A 23,830-nucleotide genomic window follows, 5' to 3' on the forward strand; every position below is an offset into this window, starting at 1 on the left:
CTCCATAGGGGAAAACATATTTATTCTCAGTATCCAGGTGTTACTTTTCCACACATCCTGTCCTGAAGGTATTTTTCTTTCTGTTCATTCCTTTGTGTATGGAATGTAATTTTAAACCCCTTCATTAGATTTTTGAAATGGAATTTGTCTTGAAACAAAACTGTTTATCTCCAGGGTAAGGTTTTCATGTACTCTGTGAGCCAACAATAATTGATAAGTATATTGTAGTGTCCTGTAATAATATCCAGCAGCACAAGTCTCTATATAATTGGATTAAGTGAACTTGACAATGGATAGCTTTCATCATTGGTTTCTGTATTTGATTTAGAGGCTAAAAGTGAAATCCATTTTTTTTTTCTGCCAAATAGGTAAAAACATTCAGCCCGATTCCCCTGAGACTTCTTTTTAGCTTATTGTTTAAAGTACAAGCTAAAAGATTTTTGCCATTTTACTTTGCTGTTGTATGAAGTTGCTTAGAATTTTACACAAATGTCCTCTTTCTTCTTGCACTTTTCCACTCCATTCCATGTCGGCTGTTACACAACAGCAGTCGGATCCTAATTTGGGATCCTTTGTGTTCGTCTTGTGGTGGGTGCTGCAATTTGCTGTATCAGTGCATGCTTCCAATCAATCTCTCTTTCTACTCCCCTCTATGCCAGAGCCTGCTGCTGCGGCCTCCAAGAGAGCTTGAAATGTCCAAAACAAGAGCGCAATTTTTTAAATTAATATTATTATTATTATTATTATTATTATTATTATTATTATTATTGGATTTACAAGATTCTAACTTGCAAAACATGAAAAGAAGCAACAGTAAATTTCAAGGAATACAAACAGTTTATTCATAAATTGTTACAAAACACAAACTGGTGTCTGCATATATTAGATGCTTTCTACTAGTTTAACTGGTCTGGTTGTCACCAGCCCAAAGAAAATGAATACTTATTTTACCATTCTCATGACCGTGTCTTTCCAAGTCCAAATAAGATAATTTGAGCTGGAAAAATATTCCAATGCATCATGTCATCTTTCATGGCGACTCTGCCGAACCGTTTTCAACAAATTGTTAGTCTCGCCAAAAAACAACTTCAATCAGCAATCTAACTACAACACAGGTTGGCTACTTCTCGGGTCTCCCACTTTGCCAGGATTACAGGGCACCCATCAGGTTATTAAAAGAAAGAAATAGTTTGGAGGGCACAGATGAATGCTATTCCCCTGTTTCTGTATGGTGCAATTTACCAGGAATATACAGGGAAATCACTGCATTTTAAAGTATATGTAATTATGCATGGTGTCAGACATAAAGTGTGATGTATAAATCTTGACATGTTGTATTCTGGCATGGCTCTTTGTTGCTTGGATTTATTGAACAAGATTAATCTGAAATCTCTTTAATTATACTATATATTATGGCTCCGTAGTGAAGCAGTGTGGCCACATGACCACGAAATAGGGTAAAAATGACAGAACTTTATAATCCTAAGGGAACAAATATTAATGTTTTGTGATCTATTATGTCTACAGTAATCACACAAAAACACAGTGTTAAGCTGCTGTGAACTGGTGTAACAAATCGTGTGCATGAACGCGCATTGTTAAGGACATTATATTGGATGTGATCAGTCTGACTAATGTCAGGTTACAGTTTCTCTGCGTTAAAAAGCTGCAATAAAAAGTTGTGACCGAAAAGAACATATCCTTCTGGAGCAGAGAAAAGAAAGAAGAAAATAGAACATGAGAAAAACCGCAAGATATAGGTAAGATCTCTAGCATTGAAGTGAGTTGTACCCAAATCTTTGGATAGCTCTCCAGATAGCCTGCACTGTCACTGTGACTGTTGCGTCTGCAGAGCGGAGCTTTTCTAAACTCAGATTAATCAAAAATTACTTGATCTTCCATGGCCATGGCACAAGAAAGACTGAGTGGGGCTTGCACTGATTAGCATCAAAAATAAAGTTGGCCGTCAGATTTCTTATAATAATGTCATAAATGACTTTGCCTCCAGAAAAGCCAGGAAAGTGAGATTCTAAGGTAAAAGTATAATTCTAAGGTAGATTGTAAGAGGAAGAAATAACTGAAAAAAAGTAAATGCCTTAAATTTTACTTTGGAATTTCTTTACATATCTGTACATAAGTAGTTTTCATAATTATTCAGCTTTATATTCTTGAACAGTTATTGTAATGTTACAGGTTCATCTTTTCACTTTATGTTTTATTATTTAAGAATTTATTTGATGTCTTTGTTTTGAGTTGCATTTTTTATTTTTAAAGTAAGTTATTTCATTTGAAGTTGATAGTTGTTTTGTACATTCACATGTTACATTTTTTAACAAAAAAACAATTTAAGTGTTTAACATGTTTAGAATAAATGAGTGGCATGCTGGTTTATTTGGTTACTTTTCAGTACACTACATTCAGTGTACATCTTATCACTGTACTGCATCTCTTTGTATAGGAATTTTCATTCTAGCCTTTGGGTCACTTCAGACATTCCAATTTGTTACTCTGTTCTAACTCTCCCCTATAACTGAGCCAAGCAATCAGTAAAACTGAACAGCTGGTTCAGGTGTGCTGAGAGTTAGAATAAAACAAAGTTGAACTGTCTAGGGGAGCCCGAGGACTGGGTTAAGAAACCTTCACTTTGAATATTAAAGTGCACATTAATATGAGACCACTTTGAGTTTACCTTTTTAAGATTAAAAACCACAGAAGGGTGAAAACATGCCAGGTTGATATTGGTGTAATTTAAGTAGGGCTACAACTAATGATTATTTTTGTAGTCGACTAATCGTTCAATTTATTTTTTGATTAGTCACGATTATTTCATGCCTGACTATTTTGATGCCTGTGACTTGTGGTTGCTCATCCTGCTCTGGGCTCCAGTGCATGTCTTCCCTCATCTGCTCACGTCTGTCACCCTGCTGTCTCTGCATTAACACGATTAAAATTAATAATAATCAAATTAAAATAACAACCAGTGAAACATATGAATTTGAAAATAATCAGTTGTTTTTATATTAGTGTGACCATCACAATAAAAAGAAATACATTAAACAATACAAACTAAAGTGCATTTAACTTAACCAAAAAATACATCGTTAAAACTGAAACATTTTTCATATTTTAGTAATAAATAAATGACAAAATGTAGACAAACTATATAATGTGCAAAGATCAAATAAACACTTTAACAAGAGGTTCCAGGACGATATAATGGCTTCCGTGGTGCAGTGGTAGGAATTGCTGACTTATAATCAAGAGTCCCTCGGTTCGATCCTGACTGCCTCGTATATTTACCGTTTTGAGTAGTGAGTTGCTATTATTGTTAATATTATACAATAAACACATTATTCTCTGTCACGATGACGATACATACTACCACCCCCCGGGGATCTGACGCTGTTACTTTTTATCTGAAACTGGGAATAACTGTAAATGTGAGTGGTGTTTTGAGACAATTGAACTGGAAATTCTCTGATCTGGAGGGATAAACAGTAACACACAAACGCTGGCCAATCTGTCTTATTCGTATCTCATTGTCACTTGATTTTTTTTTTTATACAATTTTATTGAGTGTTCCTGTTTACACTGAATTCGTATGTGCCTTATGGCCCGTGACGTCAAAGCCGCACTGACAAAAAAACAGAGACATAGGTACAGTATATATGATATTTGGAATTATTAATTTTATGACCTTATAGTACATTTTGGAAAACATTGTGGCATGGATGCAACATTATTCATATTCATTCGCGCACCTTCTTGCAGTTGTAATCAATGATCGCATTTTTTTTTTTTACCCCCTGATCTTGTCCAGTCTGCACAGAACTCCAGGACATGCAGAGGAAAGAATGTTCCTCTGCAAGGTGAGCCATGAACCCTCATCTTTTCTCAGTGGACCGCGTACATGCCTTGCACAGCACTTGTACTTTGATCTCCACCAGGTCAAGCGTGTTATAGCACAAGCAACCAGCCACCTGCATGCTGCTGCTAGCACTGAATAAGCTCACGCCTTCTGGTGTCAGCGTGCAGCACCGGGGGATAAAAAGAAAGGGACAAATATATGTGACATTTTGAAGAAATTATTGTATGACCTGAATAGTACCAATCAGAACACATCATCACACTATTGTAATATTATTTGAAAACGAACAGATCGGTTGTAAATTTGTTACTTGTAAAAGATTTTTTCATTTTTATTTTCTCAGTCTTGTTCACGCTCTCCCTCCTCTCCTGATCTGACCCTAACTAACTAACTAACTAACGCCGCCATCATAAATTCTCAAGAGACGGAGGCATCACAGCTTCAGGATGCTTGCGTTTCTGATGCTCATGCATCGCAGTGGTGCTGTCATGAAAAGAAAGCTCCACATTACATAATCTGCATTTAATTTTTTTTTCTTTTTCAGTGAAGTACTCTGTAATAAGTCAGAAGCAGACAACAAAAAGGTTTGGGGTTTTCCGGCCCCTTATATTGTCGACACTCCAGATTTCCACAAAAATAATAGTTAGGTCAGACATAAACAATTCATGCGGCGTCGCGGCCATTTTTATATGGGAGGAGCCGGAAGTGCAGGAATGCTGGGAAGAAGTGATGGATGATGGGAGACAATGACGTCATCAAAGATGGCGGAAGGAGGGTGGAAGTAGACGTAGTGCGGTCAGGTCTTATGGCGGAGTGTCTTTGGATCTGGAAAACAAAGAAACAAGGTTAGTACCCCGCCATTCCCCGCCGGCGAACATCCTTCGATGTGTTTTAAGATCCGTCCGCGATCTCCTACTCGCACATGCGTGACATGACCCCCCCCTCAGCCCGAAACCGTCAGGACGGGCGGACCGAACCGAGAGGTCGTGGATACGGGAGAGAGCATCGGCGTTGGCCTGAAGGCCGCCACGGCGATAAGTGACCGTGAACTTATAAGGTTGTAAGTCCAAGAACCACCTAGTGACCCGTGGGTTCGACTCTTTATGTAAGGACATCCACTGCAACGCGGCATGGTCAGTCACCAGAGTGAACTCGCGACCCAACAGGTAGTACCGGAGATAAGTCACAGCCCACTTTATGGCCAGGGCTTCCTCTCCACCGCCGATACCGGTGCTCCCGTCCAGCAGTTTCCGGCTCAGGTACATTACGGGGTGTTCAACACCATCGATACTCTGGCTCAACACGGCACCCAAGCCTGTGTCCGAAGCATCGGTCTGGAGAATGAACGGAGCTCCAAAATCCGGAGTCCGCAACACAGGCGCCGACGTTGGGGCCTTCTTTAAGTCACTGAATGCATGTTCTGCCATATCGGTCCATACCACGTGGAGAGGAGCACCTTTCTTTGTTAAATTAGTCAAGGGTGCTGCTCTTCGGAGAAACGGGGTACGAACCGGGCGGTAATACCAGCTAGCCCCAAGAAAGCCTGCACCTGTTTCTTGGTACTCGGACGGGGCCATTCCAGGATGTCTTTAACTTTGGAGCATTGTCTCATCTGTCCTCGTCCCACTAGGTACCCTAAATACTTGGCCTCCTGTAAGCCAAAGAAACATTTGTGAGGATTAATGCGGAGGCCGGCGTTAGCCAATGTCGCAAGGACAGCTGAGAGCTGCGACAAATGTTCCTCCCAGGTGCCGGAATAGATGACTACGTCATCGAGGTAGGCGGCACTATAGGACTGGGGGGGCTTCAACACTCTATCCACCAGACGTTGAAAGGTAGCCGGTGCCCCGTGCAGCCCAAATGGGAGGACCTTGTACTGCCAATGCCCGCTAGGGGTGCTAAAGGCTGTTTTTTCTTTCGCGGATGCCGTCAAAGGAATCTGCCAATACCCTTTTGTCATGTCAAGGGTAGTCAAGTATCAGGCGGCACCTAGCCGCTCCAGAAGGTCATCAATGTGGGGCATTGGGTAAGCATCGAATTTGGAGATCTTGATTCAGACGTCTAAAGTCATTACAGAACCTCCATGAGCCGTCAGGCTTGGAAACAAGGACAATTGGACTAGACCAAGGGCTGTTACTTTCCTCGATTATGTCCATATCCAACATCCGTTGCACCTCCAGTTCCACTTCGCGCTGTTTTGCCTCGGGGAGTCGGTAGGGCCTCTCCCGAACGATCATCCCGGGTTCCGTGATTATGTCGTGCGCAATCAGCTTGGTTCGGCCCGGTGTCTCGCTCACCACTTCAGGGATGGCGTGGACAGTTTTAATAATCTCCTGCCGTTGTGAGGGGGTAAGCTCTTTACCGAGGTTAAGGGCGTTCCCGCCAGCGAATAAGGAGAGGGACCTACTAGCATGGGGAGACTCTTCCCGGTCTTTCCAAGGCTTTAATAAATTAACATGGTAGATCCTCTCGGCTGGTCGACGATTGGGTTGGAGAACCAAATAGTCGACCAATCCTTTTCTCTCCTTAACCTCGTATGGCCCTTGCCAGTGAGCTAACAATTTAGAATGGGATGTGGGAACGAGTACCATCACTCGATCCCCCGGATGGAACTCTCGGAGGACCGAGTTACGGTTGTAACACCGGACCTGAGCTGCCTGCGCACGAGTCACGTGATCTTTTAGGATTGGTTTAATTTTTTCGAGCTTGTCACGCAGTTGTGCAACATACTCGAGCACATTTGAGGAGGGCAGAGGTTCGGCCTCCCAGCCCTCTTTTAGGATATCCAAAAGTCCCCGGGGCTGTCGCCCATACAATAATTCAAAAGGGGAGAAACCCGTGGACGCTTGGGGTACCTCTCTGTAGGCAAAAAGGACGAGCGGTAGGAGCTGGTCCCAATTCCTGCCATCGGCTCCGATGATGTGTTGAGGGGGCAGGTTGGCAGTAGATGGCCGGTCTCTCCACACTTGTAACAGCGTGGGGAGGCCGGCTTTTCTTTGAATTTCTGCGGCGCTTCCGCAGCGCGTCGAGAGGGCTCGGGGTGGACCACCCGTCCCTGACGGTTCCCATGCGCTTGCCGTTCCGATCCCCCCGGATCGGTAGACCGCCAGTTGACGTTCCAATACCTCCAGGAGACCTGACATTTCCTTATAAGGATGTGACCGGGCCTGCTGGGCGAGAGAACTAGGTAGGGCGTTAACCAGGCCTTCACAGGCCACTTGTTCTACCACTTTCCTGGCTTGGGGGCCTTCTGGCCGTAGCCACCTCCCGATCTTACCCCAGAACTCGAATGCCTGCGCTCGGGCCAGCTTCTCTGGGTCAAACTGCCAGGTTCTCCATTCCGCCGCCTGCTGGCCCGGTGTTATGCCGTAGCGGGGCCAGTATCTCCTTCTTAAGGACGCCGATTTGGCGGCCTCTTCCTCGGGGAGGTCGTAATAAGCGCGCTGCGCTGGACCCTTCAGGTAGGGCGCCAAGATGGACGCCCACTCGGACCGCTGCCACTCGTTCCGGGTGGCCGTCCTTTCAAAGATCCCCAGGTAGGATTCCACATCATCGATTCCGCCATAGGTACCAGGGTGGCGTGTATGGCGAGACGCCTGCTATAGCTCTCGGCTTCGCCAGCTGGGCCCTTGTTAAATCCAACTCCGTTGGTCGCGGCCTGGGATTGTTGCAGTGCCGCGAAGTTGGGCGCTCATGCCCTGTAAGACAGCATTCAGGTCTTGTCCTTCCGACATTTCTCTCGGACAACGATCCTGCCGGCTACGCCAATGTAATAAGTTCAGAAGCAGACAACAAAAAGGTTTTGGGTTTTCCGGCCCCTTATATTGTTGACACTCCAGATTTCCACAAAAGTAATTTTTAGGTCAGACATAAACAATTCATGCGCGACGCCATACTAGGCGTCGCGGCCATTTTTATATGGGAGGAGCCGGAAGTGCAGGAATGCTGGGAAGAAGTGATGGATGATGGGAGACAATGACGTCATCAAAGATGGCGGAGGGAGGGCGGAAGTAGACGAGGGTCAGGTCTTATGGCGGAGTGTCTTTGGGTCTGGAAAACAAAGAAACAAGGTTAGTACCCCGCCATTCCTCACGTAACATCCTTCGATGTGTTTTAAGATCCATCCGCGATCTCCTACTCGCGCATGCGTGACAACTCCCTCACTTTAGAAAGTTTCTGTCTCAATTTTCTTTCCATCTCCTTCCCCCTCCTCTATCCAACTCTCCATTGCAACCACTTTTATTTTCCTCTACATTCTTCTTCTCCTCAGACGTTCTTCTTTGTTTGTAGGACTGTGTGCAGTCTTGACAGACAATAACAAACAATACTGCCCCCAGACGTTCAAGTAGTGAATTGCAATTACAAAAACCAATGTGGTTCTTTGTGACTGGAGCCTCTATTGAAGGTTCTGTTTATGACGCGTCGACAATAAACAATCTGCATCGATGATTTTGTGTTGTCAACATCGTAGATTACGCTGAATAATCGTTGCAGCCCTAAATGTAAGCAACAGCAATAACTAATAAAAGTGGTAATGGGTGTGTGAAATTTGTGCGAATGATCAAGCATTGACAATAGTAATTTTGGCAACGCCAAGGCAGAGGGGGGACTCCCAAATCTTGTAGCTGCTTAGGGTCGCATAAAGCCTTTGGGCCAGCCCTGCTCTATGTCATTGCACCTATCCGTTGTAGTTGCTCTGTTTCATTTAAAATGAGTACTCTTCAGGTAGCTGAGCTATGTCCTCCAATGAACGTGCTAAATAAAATTGTGCAGTCATTCTGCATAGAAATCTGCTGCAGAAAATGCTTTCTTTCCTTTTTAAACTGTGGGGACTGTCACCGTTTATTAGTAAAATACAACTTCTTGCAAAAAATTCCAGGGCTAAGTTATCATAGATCATGTGATTCTTTGTGGTTTTGGCAGAAGGTGTCTTGTGTGGTGTTTTTTAAAAGGGAGATTTAGGACATTTCAAATACATTATGATCTGTTATGACATCAGTTTAATCACCTTATGTGTTAAAGGCTGTGTTTAATACATTTAAAAGATAACAACAAGCAGTCAGTAGGAAAATGTTTTCTTGTGATTTGCTGCAATAATGTATTTCACTGGTATATAATAGGTGTTGAACATTGGAAGTGATATATGAAAATGTGAATCAGTAAACTTTTAACATCAAATATATAGTGCCTTTTGTATAGTATTCAGTCCCTTGGACATTTTATTATTGTATAGCTTTGAATTTTTCTTTTTTTGGCCTTGAATGGTCTTTTTCTGTTGATCAATGTCAAAATGACCACCCAAGTGGTCTTCAAATATAAAATGCAAAATAAATGATTGATTTAGTATTCATTCCTTTCCATACAGTATTTAGTAGATGCAGTTCTGGCATCCTTGAGGCTGTGTGCACTGGTCTCTGTCAGCTTTACTCATCTGGGGCCTCATGTATAACAGCGTGCGTAGAACTCACACTATAACATGGCGTAAGCACAAAAGCAGGAATATGCGTACGCACAGAAAAATTCCAGATGCAGGAATCTGTGCGCATGCAAACTTCCACATTCTTCCACTACATAAATCCCAATCAGCATGAAAAGTAACGTATGTGCAAGCGCCTGCTGTCCGCCCCAACTCCTCCCAGGATTACGCCTCTTTGAATATGCAAATCAATATAAATAGCCCTTAAGCTCAGCCTTCTGTGAAAAGACAATGGGAAAAGCATGGGGGGAAAATATAAGAATTTCAGCGAATACCAAGTGGAGGTAAAGAAAAATGTACTATTTGTTGGTTTGAACAGTGGTATAATCAACAAAAGGAAGTTGATCGAGTGACAGTGTCTGAGAAGCTCGAAAGCTCAAGTTCACAAAGTCGCACGGTGCCCAAAATAAAAAAGAAGTCACATATCAAAGTCGCCGTGGAAAGGTGAGTCGTAGCCCACCGTCCAAGTGCCATAAAAAAACTTATTAGGGTACAGACAAAAAAAAAATAGGCACTCAGTGGGGAAGAAAGTACGAAATGTCGACTTTAATCTTGAAATTTCTATTTTAATCACATAGTTTTATTTTGTCATTAAAGTTGAACATCATAAACTTGATCTTAAAATCATTTAATTTACTAGTTTCTCAAATCCTATCATAACTAAAGTAGTACGTTAAATGCTTTGTTTTGTATTTGATCTTCTATGTGCTCTATGTGTGTGAATCATTACTTGCTTCCGTGCTTTCTCTTTCTCCGACAGGACACAGAATCCATTACAGTACATTCATAATATTACAGCTCTCGGAATAATTAAAATACTGAGATGTATACATGATATTTTCATGATGGTAGGAATGAAAGCATGTTATTAAACATGTGAACATGGTGGTGCAGTGATCGTTCATGTCTCACGCAAGATGCTTGCTGCGCCATGCGCGACTTTTGATGAAATAATTTATTGCAGCAGTACTGTCTCTTTCAAATGTACTAATCTCCAATTCCTGTCCTTACCTTTCTTTTTATAAATATCAAAATCACCACACAATCAGCTCTGTAATAGACGTTAAGCCATCTGTAAGCTTAGAACGATGATTCTTCAAAACTTTTAAGGAACATTGAAATATCTTTGTAGTACATGTTTAATTATTGTATCCATCCATGCTTCCAGTGTTGCGCCAGCCCAGCAAGAATACAGCACGAGGCAGGATCAATCCGTGAACTAGCTAGTGCTGCTGCACTGTGTTCTCATATATTTAATTATTAAAAATACAGATTATTTAAGTGAAGTTAGTTTTATCTGTATAATATAATCAACATATTTTGCTGCATTTCATCTTAAAAATGATATCGTCATCATATGTAAATATGCGCTTTATAAAGTGGTGCAGGTTGTGCAATATTCTAACTGTAGTGCAAGTTTACAGTGAGGTGATTGTACTTATAAGTACAAACAATTCTACAAGGAGCACATGGGCTGATTGAGTGCATTTATAGTTCTTGGGATGAAACTGTTTCTGAACTGTGAGGTCCGTACAGGAAAGGCTTTGAAATGTTTTGCCGTGGCTGAGGTAGCGTGTGCTTGATGCTGTATACCGATAATTCTCTTTCCGATCAGCTGCTGCTGTGATTCCACACTCGGATACAGTGATATAAATACTCCGAGTAGTGCAGTGAGAGTAATATGGAAAAAGATGATCCGCTGTGGCAACTCCTAACAGGAGGAGCTGAAAGAAGAAGAAGAAGGTGCAGTGAGAGTAACAACGCTAAGGCAGTTATGGTATTTGGAATAATATGGCTATTCCCTGGACCATTATATTATTACAGGTTAATTACAATCAGATGCATTACACTAATAAACAATATGCAGTTAAAGTGTATTTATAAAGCCGTGTCAAGAATGTGGATCTAAGAAAGAAAGGGTAACCACACAGGAACAGTAGCACTGCTTTGATGCTGGGTGCCGACAGTCTGCAAAATTGAGCGTAGAACTTGTGTACGACAGGGTATGAGGTACCGTGCAAATGTGCATGGCTTTACACAAAGATTAGGTTTTATACATCACGATTTGAACGTGGGCCACCACTACATTCACTCCTTGAATAGTGAACAGACTTAGAGGCTCTTTGGTGTGGAGAAAGCAAAACCAAGGAACGGATTATTGACTTTTGTTTAGTTTTAGACAATTGTTTCTGGACCAAAAAACCTAGTTTTCCACCTGACTTCTGTGTCTCCTCCCCTTTATCAGTTCACTCCATAAGTGCAGAGTCAGATGAGAATTTCTTCAGTTGACATTCCTTGATGTTATATCCGAGTTTACCCCTTAATGGGGATGGCTGCATGGTAATGAAGGCACTGAAGAAATTGAACATAATCCTCACAGTGTGACAGTTCTCTCCAGGTGAGAATACGTCTTGTGGAGCAAATAGATAATTACATCCTCCACTCCAGTTTTTGTCCAATAGGCAAACTGTAGTGGCGAACCACGAAATGGCTTATATAATCCAGGATCAGCCTCTTAAAGGACTTAAAGATGTCAGATGTAAGTGCCATAGTATGAAGAGCTTTGTGAGGGCAATTGTCATGCTGGAAATCAATTTCTCTGAAGGTTCTTGCAGACTGCATCAGGGTTTCCTCCAGGATTTCCCTATATTTTGCTGCATTCATTTCCCTGTCTACTTTCACAAGCCTTCTAGGGCCTGCTAGCAGAGAATCATCCCAACAGCATTGTAAGACAAACAGGCAGACAGACATCCATATTTGCTATGCCTGTAACACTCTTAATATGCACTTTGGAATACAACCTCTGTGCCTTATCTGATAAAGTGACCAATCACCCACTGACACCCCAGGAATGTTTTTGTGAGGTACCATCTATATACTTGCTCGGCAACAAATGACCATAACTCTGTAATAAGTAAAATTGATGGGGAAAACTTTGCTCCAATAGTCAATCAAAAAAGGATGGCCTTTTGTGCACTGAAGAAACCAATGGCAAGATATCAGTTTCTTCCCTTAGAAACTCTTGCACACCCCATATCCAGGTTTTTTTCCATCAAGCTTACTACTTAATTGTAATTTCTGCTCAGCTCAGCAGCGATCCATAGTTTATGCATGACCGTAAAACATGCTAGACCAGTTCCTTCTCCAAAGGTGCTGAACTGGAAAAATGGTAGACCATCTGTAAAAGCAGCTGAATGAGTGGTGCCATTAGTTCAAACCTTGCTAACATAGCAATAACCTTAGCTGAGAAAGACAGACTGTATGTAGAGCTCTTAAAAGAAGGAAAACCGCACTGAAGATCCCTCCATGTGTGTGCAACCAGGCAATAAGTATACCTACTTTGATGTTGTGAATTAATTGTAACTAATTAGAAGGGATAAAGCCAGCTAATGCATTATGGTTGTGGTGTCACTGTAAATGCAAAGTAATAACCTCGTGAAGGATACTTTTTAGCTGTTACAAGTTTCTTCCTAAATCTAGTAAGAAACTGATTATTAGTTAACTGAGTGAACAAATCATACAACCTTTTTCCAACAGCCTGATGTGTTGACGTGTGTGGTGTTTTTTTTGATTATGTAAAGATTTTTGCTTAAAACAAATCTAGCATTTACTCTGATATCCAAAAAGCTCAAATTTGATCTAATCAGACCATAGAAACTTTTTTTAGCTGACTTCAGAATCTCCCATGTGCCTTCTGGCAAACTCCAGCTGAGATGCTTTTTGTTAAATGGGAGACCAAACAGAAAAAGTTTGGGTAGCTGCTGGAAGAGGTGTTGTCAAGGTTTGCAGGAGGCGCTCATCTGGTGGTCTGAATGTGGATCCCAATGCCCCAGTGCAGTAAAAATGGTGTCCTTTGGATGAAATGTCAAACCATGGTCATTAAAAGAACCCTGAGCATCCTTTGTAAAGTGTAGCATGTATCCCAATGTTCTGGTTAATTTCGCCCCCCATGGTCTAGTCAAAAATGCCCCCCTAGCACCTCCCCGTTTCTAATTGGCTATCTCTCACTCCTTCACCACCTAATAGCTATTGTGTGGTGAGCATATTGGTGCAAAATGGCTGTTGTCACATCATCCAGGTATGTGTTGCACATTTAGTGGTGGTTGAAGTAGTTCCCCACTCAGTATGTAAAGTGCTTTTGAGTGGTGAGAAAAGCACATTATAGTATTATTACATATAAATTTCACATTATAGTGAGTTCTTTAAATGTACATGGTACCATGGTTTCTGGGAAATATGCAATATTATGTTTACTACTGTTGGCAATATGACATACTGTAAATTGTAATTCACAAAATTATCTTAATGGATGATGGAAACTTTTTTTTTTAATTGCAAAACAACAAAAAAAAACTTAACAGTGGTAGGTGGTGACACTAAATTATTCCCATTTATGTGTGTGTGCTAGTGTGCTTAAATATCCCCTAAAATGGACAATATTTCTTCTTTATGCCCATTGCTGCCAGGATATGGCTTCTTGCATATCCCACTACAGAAATTGTGGGTTTTAAAAATAAGTAGAAGTTTGTAGGAAAAATGAAAGTGCGTCCTTCCTCCACCCCCTTTGTGACTGCTGCTGGGAGTTTGCCTTTAGCACCTGTCATGGTTCTTCACTTTTTGCAGCCCAACAATGGAGAGAATGTAAAAGGGGCATAGCAATCTGAGCGTAATTTGTTTAGCCTAGCACAGCTATTATTCAATGTTATTCACAAATTCTGTGAATTAAATAATTAGTATCTGTGCTACCAACATTACAAATGAATGGATTACATGGCTATGCAAGTTCACAAATCTGACTGGCATGGTGGTGAGGTTGTTGGTGCAGCTGCTTCACTGCTATAGAATGTTTGTTTGGTGGGGATTTTTGTCTGGAATTTCATTATTTCTGCCCACTTCAAAAATACCTGTATATTACAATAGTGGGGAACAATAAGTCCATTCCATTTGAGTGGGGATGTGGGTGTGAAAGTACCCCCTGAAGAACTAGTATTGTTTCTTCTGTTGATGGGATAGACTGCGGCCCTCTGTATTGAGTAGGTTAGATATAGGATGGATGTTGGAAGTTGGTTACATTCCTAGCTTAATAGCATACTGTATATATAACTTGAAACATTTTCTCATTTGCTCTCTGGATGTATTGCAGTGTTGACTGTTAATTGTTCGGCCATATAATATTGTAGAGTATTCAAAAGAAGATGGAAAGCTAATTGGCTTATTGCTCCAAAAAGAGCATGGACCGGCAAAGGTGTTTTTTTTTTTTGTTTTTTTTTTTTTACCCCAGGAAAGCTACTGCCTAGAGGTTTCTCCTTGATTTATATTTTCTTTACAATTCCAGTATTTTATGTATTATGTATGTTAGCTCCAAGAGCCTGTACTTGTTTGAGAGTATTGTATAAAAAGAAACTGAATGAACTTTGGATAAAGCTACCAATAAAACTCTTTTCTGTGGATTGTTCAGTGGATAGGTTTTGCTCAGACTAAAATTCTAATCCTTTGCCTGTACAACAGAAAATTGTCAACAACAACAACATTTATTTATATAGCACATTTTCATACAAATAAAGTAGCTCAAACTGCTTTAGATGATGAAGAAAAGAGGAAAAAAAGACAAACTAAGAATTAAAATAAGACAACATTAATTAACATAGAATAAGAGTAAGGTCCGATGGTCAGGGAGGACAGAAAAAACAAGTTGATTAGTTTACCAATTGTAGTTGGGAAGGATGACATGATAAACAAGAATGTGTGAAATTATTTTATTTTAGCCAATGGGGAAAACCCAGATCAGCTTACCAGATGTCATCCTGTTTAAGACCGTACCTTACATTTGATCAATAGTTTAGCACTGAAGTAGAAATCTAGAGTTTCTGCATAATTCAAGTACACACAGTAATTTATGTTGATTATATCATAACTATGCTGTATACACACTTTAACTGACTGGCATTCCATCAAGGGTTGTAAAGTGCTGTGTCTCGTCTAGTGCTGCTGTGGTAGGCTTTGGCTGCCATAACCCTAAATTGATTTAAACGTGTACATAGCCTCATGTGAAGTCTGACCAATTAACAGACATTTCTATTCCATGCAGAATTGCACAGGTAACAAACATTTGACATTTGTGAATATTTTTTCATACTTTTGAATGTATTTTTATATTTGTTATAGTTTGAAATCTAGGTCCAGTTACATAATTCAATTTTTTTTCTTCATCTTTGAATTTTAGATGTTTTTAGCCTGGATTTTGGTCTTTTCATTTTTGGGTATTTCTCACTCAGAAATCTGTATAGCAGGACAAAGTCAGATGGTGGTGACAGAAGGTAAGATTATCATCTTATTTGTCTATTGTACTCTGTGTAGTCCTCCTGATTGTACAAAGTAGTGTAGTAAACTGATTTGAAAATGTATTAATCTCCCTAAAGCTCTTTTATTAATGCATCATAAAAATTAAGGTATTCACCAACTTCATATTTAAGTGCAAGGCTATATTAGCACACATGCAATGAAGGCATGTTATTTTGTTGACTGACCCATGTTGTCTGGAAAATTAGCAGATAACAGCATATAATTATCCTGTGAGTATTCAAAGAGAGCAAACAATTCAGTATTGTCTTAGTGTAGTTCTAAACTGTTATACTATATCCAGCTTTCATTTAACCTCTACAGATGACACATTTTGGATGTATTTGGGCCATCAGCAGATTTGTTATAATGATTTTCACCAGATTTTGTTATTTTCCATGACTGCAAAATAAACCCGCCAAAGCTTATTGCAGACTGTCCCTTTACTATTTTAAGGCCAAGCATTGCATTTTTGTTGTGTTTTGAAAAAAATAAACCATTCTTATATGTATGAATTGGAATACAACTCCTGCTTGTTCAACTTTTTTTAACTCACTGATGTTAGAGCAGTAATCTCAACAAGCATACTTTACTAGATGACAGGTGATGGGCACAAGGAGACAATAAGATGAAAATGTGTTTTCCTAGGTGTAAAGCATAAAGATTGTGTGGATTCGATTCATAAGATTTCAGATCTTTTTTTCTAACCTTATTTATTGATGCTGGGCTAGGCTTAGGCACTCCCTTAGAATCACTAGCAATCTTAAGGGTGCTCTATGAAACTTACAAATATATTTATTCCTTAGAGTATTTTGTTTTTTCTTTTTTTTTCTCCCCTTCAGATGGGAGGTATGTGACTCCAACCTATTGCACAGACCCATTTGGTGAAACTATTTACCAATCAGGAGAAAAATGGAGAACTTCAAACTGCATGGACTGTTCCTGTGAAATGGGTGGTTTTGAGTGCTGTGAAACAAAGTGAGTTCCTTCTAGGTTCAGATTCCATTTCTTTTTATTCAAAGTACATTAGATAAAAGGATGTTTGATAAAATAAGTGTTGACTTCATTTATTTTTACCCTAAAATTGAACTTTTATTTTTTTCTCTGGCATTCACATTCTGTGTAAGAGTTTTACTGAGTGCATGCATTTTGGACACTGAATCCAGAAGAAACATACCTTGTTTTGGCTAATGCTGTTTTGGCCAATGTGTAACTTCATTTTTACCTACCCTGCTGTTTGGTAAATACTAGTACAACCATTGACCGATAACAGCACAATGTAACTTATAGAAGCTGTGAAATGAATAGCCTTGACACACGCAAAAAGGTTTGGGGCAGCCAACCCATATATTGTCCATGGCTGCAAAAAGGTTTTGACACAGCACTCATGTGCACGGTTTTGAGTTCTGAACTGAACTGAATAGTTGAGGAAAGATGACGGCTTTATAAGCAGAAAAGCAGAAGTGACATCAATCTGGGCACCGGAACCAGAAGTAATGTGAATTTCCCCTTGGGATTAATAAAGTATCTATCTATCTATCTATCTATCTATCTATCTATCTATCTATCTATCTATCTATCTATCTATCTATCTATCTATCTATCTATCTATCTATCTATCTATCTATCTAATGTTGACTCGGACAGGTTTTCCCATATTTGGCCTGCAGAGATAACAGAGGTAGGTTTAGTGCACCCCACCATTCCCTGGCCTGGCAGGTACCTCTACTTGGTCCACTCAGCTCACTCCTAGTCGCACTTGTGTGACACGGCATCCCACCTCAGACCAATCAGGTCAGGCGTACCTGTCCGTGAGGTTGTGGCTTCGGGAAAGGGCATCAGCATTGGCCTGCAGTACACCTCGACAATAAATAACTGAAAACTTGTAAAGCTGTAGGTCCAAACACCAGCTTGTGACACGCAGATTCAAATCCCTGTTTAACGCCATCCACTGTAAAGGTGCATGGTCAGTCACCAGGGTGAACTCGCATCCCAAGAGGTAGTACCTCAGCTGAGTAATCCCCCATTTAATCGCCAAAGCTTCCCGCTTCACTGCTGCATACCTGGGGCCTCATGTATAAACGGTGCGTACGCACAGAAATGTTGCGTAAGAACTTTTCCACGTTCAAATCGCGATGTATAAAACTTACACTTGGCGTAAAGCCACGCACTTTTCCACGGTACCTCATGTCTTGTTGTACGCAAGTTCTCCGCTCGGTTTTGCAAACTGGCGGCACCCAGCGTCAAAGCAGTGCTACTGTTCTTGTGTGATTACTCATTATTTTCATGACGCGGCTTTATAAATACACAGAAACTAACTGCATATTGTTTATTAGTGTAATGCATCTGATTGCAATTAACTCGGAACAATATAATGGTTCAGGGAACAGCCATAGTATTTCAAATGCCATAACTGCTTGTTACTCTCACTTCTTCTTCTTCTTCTTTCAGCTCCTCCCATTAGGAGTTGCCACAGCAGATCATCTTTTTCCATATTTCTCTCACTGCACCACTCGGAGTATTTATATCACTGTATCTGAGTGTGAATCACAGCAGCAGCTGATCGGAAAGAGAATTATCGGTATACGGCATTAAGCACACGCTGTCTCTGCCACGGCAAAACGTTTCAAAGCCTTATCTGTACGGACCTCGCGGTTCAAAACAGTTTAATCCCAAGAACTTTAAATGCAGCCAATCAAGTGCTCCTTGTAGAACTGTTTGTACTTATAAGTACAATCACCCCACTGTAAACTTGCACTATAGTTATAATATCGCACAACCTGAGCCACTTTATAAAGCGCATATTTACATATGATGACGATATCATTTTTAAGGTGAAATGAAGCAAAATATGTTTGTTAAATTATACAGATAAAACTTTAACTTCATTTAAATAATCTATTTTCTTCACTGGGAGTGTCTTTAAGGATAGAATAATTAAACATGTACTACGAAGATATTTCAATGTTCTTTAAACGTTTTGAAGAATCGGCGCTAAGCTTACAGATGGCTTAACGTCTATTACAGAGCTGATTGTATGGCGATCGGTTACTTGGGGAAAGAAAAGCACTGACTGCAGTGACGGCTACGCCAATATATATTGAATATAAAACAGAAAGATAAAATAACAACACAGCTAAAAACGCAGCGACAAATTTCGGCAAAAGTTAAATGCTTGTGTCATGAGCACGAGGCGGCTAGTGTCTGCAACATACGTGGCCATCCACCGTGCATAAGATACTTTACTGACATTGGCGGCTAAGGAGCCAGCCACCGATTCTTCCTCTGCCCAGTGCCACCACAAGCTTAGAGCCGCCCCTGAGTACTGCTGCAATAAATTATTTCATTTATTCGAAGTGAAACATGTTTAATAACGTGCTTTAACTCCTATCATCATGAAAATGGCATCACGTATACATCTCAGTATTTTAGTTATTCAGAGAGCTGTAATATCACAAATGTAATGGATTCTGTGTCCAGTTGGAGGAAGAGAGCCGGTTTAAGAAACAAGTAGTGATTCACACACACAGAGCACATAGAAAATCAAATACAAAACAAAGCATTTAACGTGCTAATTTAATTACGATGTGATTTTAGAAACTGGTTAATTAAACAATTTTAAGATGAAGCATGGTCCTCAGCCGGAAAAGGGTGGAGTGCCCTCTCAGGGTTGGGGGAGAGATCCTGCCCCAAGTGGAGGAGTTCAAGTATCTCGGAGTCTTGTTCACGAGTGAGGGAAGAATGGAGCGTGAGATCGACAGGCAGATCAGTGCGGCATCCGCAGTGATGCGGGCTCTGCATCGGTCTGTCGTGGTGAAAAGGAGCTGAGCCGTAAGGCAAAGCTCTCAATTTACCAGTCGATCTACGCTCCTACCCTCACCTATGGTCATGACCTATGGGTAGTGACCGAAAGAACGAGATCGTGAATACAAGCGGCTGAAATGAGTTTCCTCCGCAGGGTGTCTGGACTTTCCCTTAAAGTTAGGGTGAGAAGCTCAGTCATCCGGGAGGGGCTCAGAGTAGAGCCACTGCTCCTCTGCATCGAGTGAAGTCAGATGAGGTGGCTCGGGCATCTGATCAGGATGCCTCCTGGACGCCTCCCTGGTGAGGTGTTCCGGGCACGTCCAACCGGAGGAGGCCCGGGGAAGACCCAGGACACGCTGGAGGGACTATGTCTCCCGGCTGGCCTGGGAACGCTTGGGATTCTCCGAAGAGCTGGAAGAAGTGGCGGGAGAGGGAAGTCTGGGCCTCTCTGCTTGCTGCTGCCCCCGCGACCCGACCTCGGATAAGCGGAAGAGGATGGATGGATGGATGGATGGAAGATGAATTTTATGATGTTCTACTTTAATGACAAAATAAACTACATGATTAAAGTGGAAATGTCGAGATTGAAGTGGACATTTCGTGCTTTTTCCCCACCGTGTGCCTTTTTTCTCTGTACCCTAATAAGCTTTCATATGACACTCAGACAGTGGGCTTACAACTCGGCTTTCCACGGCGACTTTGATATGTGACTTCTTTTTATTTCCGGCACTGTGCGATTTTGTGGATGTGAGCTTTCATGTTTCTCCAACACGCTATATTACTCGATCAACTTCCTTTTGTTGATTATACCACGGCTTATTTGAACAAATAGTATGTTTTTCCTTTGCCTCCACTTGGTATTCGCTGAAATTCTTATGTTTCCCCCCGTGCTTTTCCCATTGTCTTTTCACAGAAGGCTGCGCTTAAGGGCGATTTATATTGATTTGCATATTCAAATAGGCGTAATTCTGGGAGGATTTGGGGCGTTACATAATGAGCGTGCACGAGCGTTAGTTTTCACGCTGATCGGGATTTATGTAGTGGAAGAACTTGGAAGTTGGAGTACGCACAGATTCCTGCATCTGGATTTTTCTGTGCGTAAGCACATTTCGGCTTTTGTGCTTACGCCATGTTATAGTGCGAGTTCTACGCACGGCGTTATACATGAGGCCCCTGGTCTCCTGGTCCACTCGGCTCACTCCTAGTCGCACATGTATGACAAAGCAAATACTTTTTATATAGAGTAATAAGGAAGCATCTAAAATTTAAAAAATGTTTTCATAATACTAAGGTAACATAAAATAGGAATTAAATGTGTGCAAAGTTATCACAGCTTCTGCAGTACTGTTAACTACTATCCAGAGAAATCTTTTTTTCTGAAAGCTCATTGTACTATGATATCTTTAAGCGGTTTGCACAATGGACATTATATGAATACAGATTAATGAAGAAATCAATGATGGCAAAATATTTTAAGTTGGTGGTTTTTAAAGTTTTACTGATCATTATGTGTCAATATAATTTGAGGTAAAATGCAGGCCAGCTGAGAAGAGAGCAAAGCCTGTGAAAAGAAGAAAAATATAAAACTAAAAAAAAAGACCTGTGTTAATGTCTACACTGTATGGATGTCTAAATTAAAAAAATGGTACCCTACTTTGATAAAGTGATATATCTGTAATGAATATAAACCAATGGCAAGCTTAATTAAAAATAAAACCCCTACATTATCAAAGCTGATTTCACATTACACAACTTCTCTTTGGACCAGATATCAAACTTTACAACTGCGGTTGCTGATCTAGCCTCTTGAGCATGTCGGTTTACATGACTAGAAATTGCCATGTACTTCAAATTTTAGATGACTATGTAATTACTTTCCAGTACAGTTTCACATTTCTAAAGGATTGTGATCTTGCCCCTCCCAGTCAATTATGTGCTGCCTAACTGAGCCTGTGCCTATATGACGGCTTTAGAAATGGCAAATTTAGATACAATCTCCGCTGTTTTTGTGGTACATTTAAACATGCAACATCACATGGGTGACCTTCTTTGTGTCCCAGGTTCGAAAGCCCTATTTCCTTACTTCTTGTTGCTGCATTATAGGCATTGTACGTCTGGATATTATATATAACTAGCCATGTGCGCCCAACTACGTTGCGCGTGTTAATGTTGTCTGTGAAGGGCTCCCTGTTTAAACGTGGCTGCCAGTCGTGAACTGGGCCCTTCGTTGCACGGCATTATGATTTTTTATAAGGGAAACAAAATTACAAAAGAAATCCCTTGGACATTGATTTGGTAGGAACGGCCTACTCGGAATCACTGTCTGAATAGTAATTATGTGGTGGTGTAGGAGCATTTCTGCTTCTGTCCGTTCACAGTCCGTCTCGTTTTCATGACGCTGTCGTTTCCTCTCACGATCTCTTCTCAACCTTTTCTCCAATCTCGCAGGTTGCTTTGTGGCAATCCAAAGAGTTAGGCAATATACACGGAGCAATGGTTATAAAAGGGGGACACATAGGTATCCAGGCTCTTTAAAGCACAAATAGGGATCACTTCACTGACATGTGAGCAAGCCACAGTACAAATGTGAGACACGCAGCACTCGCTGGCTACAACGTAACAATAATAATTTCCGGAATGTGCTGTTACGTTGTCATTCATTTTATCCACTGTCTTTCTTTTATTCATATGTTACGTAGGCATGTACCTTTTATCTTTGGCAATCTCATTCTCTAACCAGGCCTCAGGAGCTAACCAGCGTAACACTGTCCAACACCCCTTTCGTTATTCCGGCACATTGTTGACATCCGTGAGTAACAACAACGTACTAAACTGGAAGGTGGTCTACGCATGTGTGGAATTCGCGAACAAAGATCAAGATCTAAATGAAGATCTCTTTAGTTAATTTAAAGCACAACAATTTGTTTAGTTTGAATTTCTGTGTTTTGAGGTGTGACTGGAGTACTACAGTCTTCAGTAGTATAAACCTGGAGGAGACTCTTAATGCAATGCCTATGTTTTAGCTGTCTCTCTACTGCCATCTAGTGCTGCTTCTTCTAATTCATTCGTGGACAAACAAAGATCAAGATCTAAATGAAGATTATATATAGAGATATTTGTGAGCCCTAAACCCCAACACGATCACAAAAACACAGTTCTTGATCAAAATAAATGAAGGTTTTATTTTAAAATACCTACAGAAGTATCACAAAAACTGGTCTTTCTCTCTCCACACTATATTCTCTCACCACTGCACTGCCCTCCTCCAGTCGGGTGTTGCCTCTCTACCACCTAGCTTCGACTTGCCTGAGTAAGGGAGTGCGGTCCCTTTCATTACAGACCCGGCAGTACTTCTGATGCCAGGGCGATTGCCCAATGGAAGTACTTCCAGGTCACACGGAAGTGCATTATTTGAGCAGGGAGCTTGTTTCCCTGGAACACCCCCTTGTGGCACCCCATGACCCCACTGGGTGGGGACATCCGGGACTGCTACCATCTCATATGCTGGGGAAATAACAGTTCCCTAGCGACCTCTCTGCTTCTATAGGGGCTGTCCGTCCATTTCTTCCTTTTGGGTCTGCTTCCTTTGCCGGCCAGGATGTTTGATATATAATCCCTACAACACAAGAAGATGAACATCTGTTATTCCACTTAAAGATAATCCATTGCAAAATGAAAATGCTGGTGGGGGCATCTTGGTGATTTTTAAACTTTAATCCTTTGTCCAGCAATGGTGTTCATTATTGCTGTCAAACTAAGCAGTGTGATTACATAATGAATTTCAATAATGGTTTAGCAGTATTTTAAACATGACCTGACATCCTGTCAGAATTCATTCATTACACCTTTGGGACTACTCCATATTATACAAATACAAACACCATCCTTTAAAATCTTCTCCAGTTAGATTTGTTAGTTACTGCAAGCTTTATCTCCAATACTGCATCTAGTTTTCCCTACTGACAGAGAGATGATTTTAACAAATGCTATAAAAGCTTGAGGGGTAAAATATGTGCAGAACAAGAAACCTCTGTCTCTCCTTAGCTGTAGGGTCACATGGAGATGTAGTCTGTTTTGGCAGTATCAGAAGCAAGATAGCAAACTAGTACACCAGTCCATTGCAGACAAATTCAGGCATGTCCCCATGCCAACTGAAACTGAGCAAATTTAGAAACGTTACTTAATCAGATATACATGACTTTAGGACATGTCAGGTCAACTGGAATAACTCGCAGAAAGTGCTTAGAATATGCAAACTTCACGCAAGTGGGAATTGGGCTGGCATTCAAACCCAGGACTGTAGAACTATGGGGTATCGGGTCATCCATATGGGATAAAAAGCA

General features: G+C 41.0%; 1 protein-coding gene across 1 annotated transcript in view; it reads left to right on the plus strand.

The window, feature by feature from the left end:
* Positions 1 to 23,830, plus strand: part of LOC120538900 (small serum protein 1-like) — a 38,807-nt gene that overhangs the window by 13,020 nt on the left and 1,957 nt on the right. The window contains exons 2-3 of the mRNA XM_039768486.1: positions 15,568 to 15,661; positions 16,526 to 16,661. Coding sequence (XP_039624420.1) covers positions 15,568 to 15,661; positions 16,526 to 16,661 — 230 coding nt within the window. The remainder of the gene's footprint in view (positions 1 to 15,567; positions 15,662 to 16,525; positions 16,662 to 23,830) is intronic.

Source organism: Polypterus senegalus, chromosome 11, assembly GCF_016835505.1.
Source record: "Polypterus senegalus isolate Bchr_013 chromosome 11, ASM1683550v1, whole genome shotgun sequence".
Lineage (NCBI taxonomy): Eukaryota > Metazoa > Chordata > Cladistia > Polypteriformes > Polypteridae > Polypterus > Polypterus senegalus.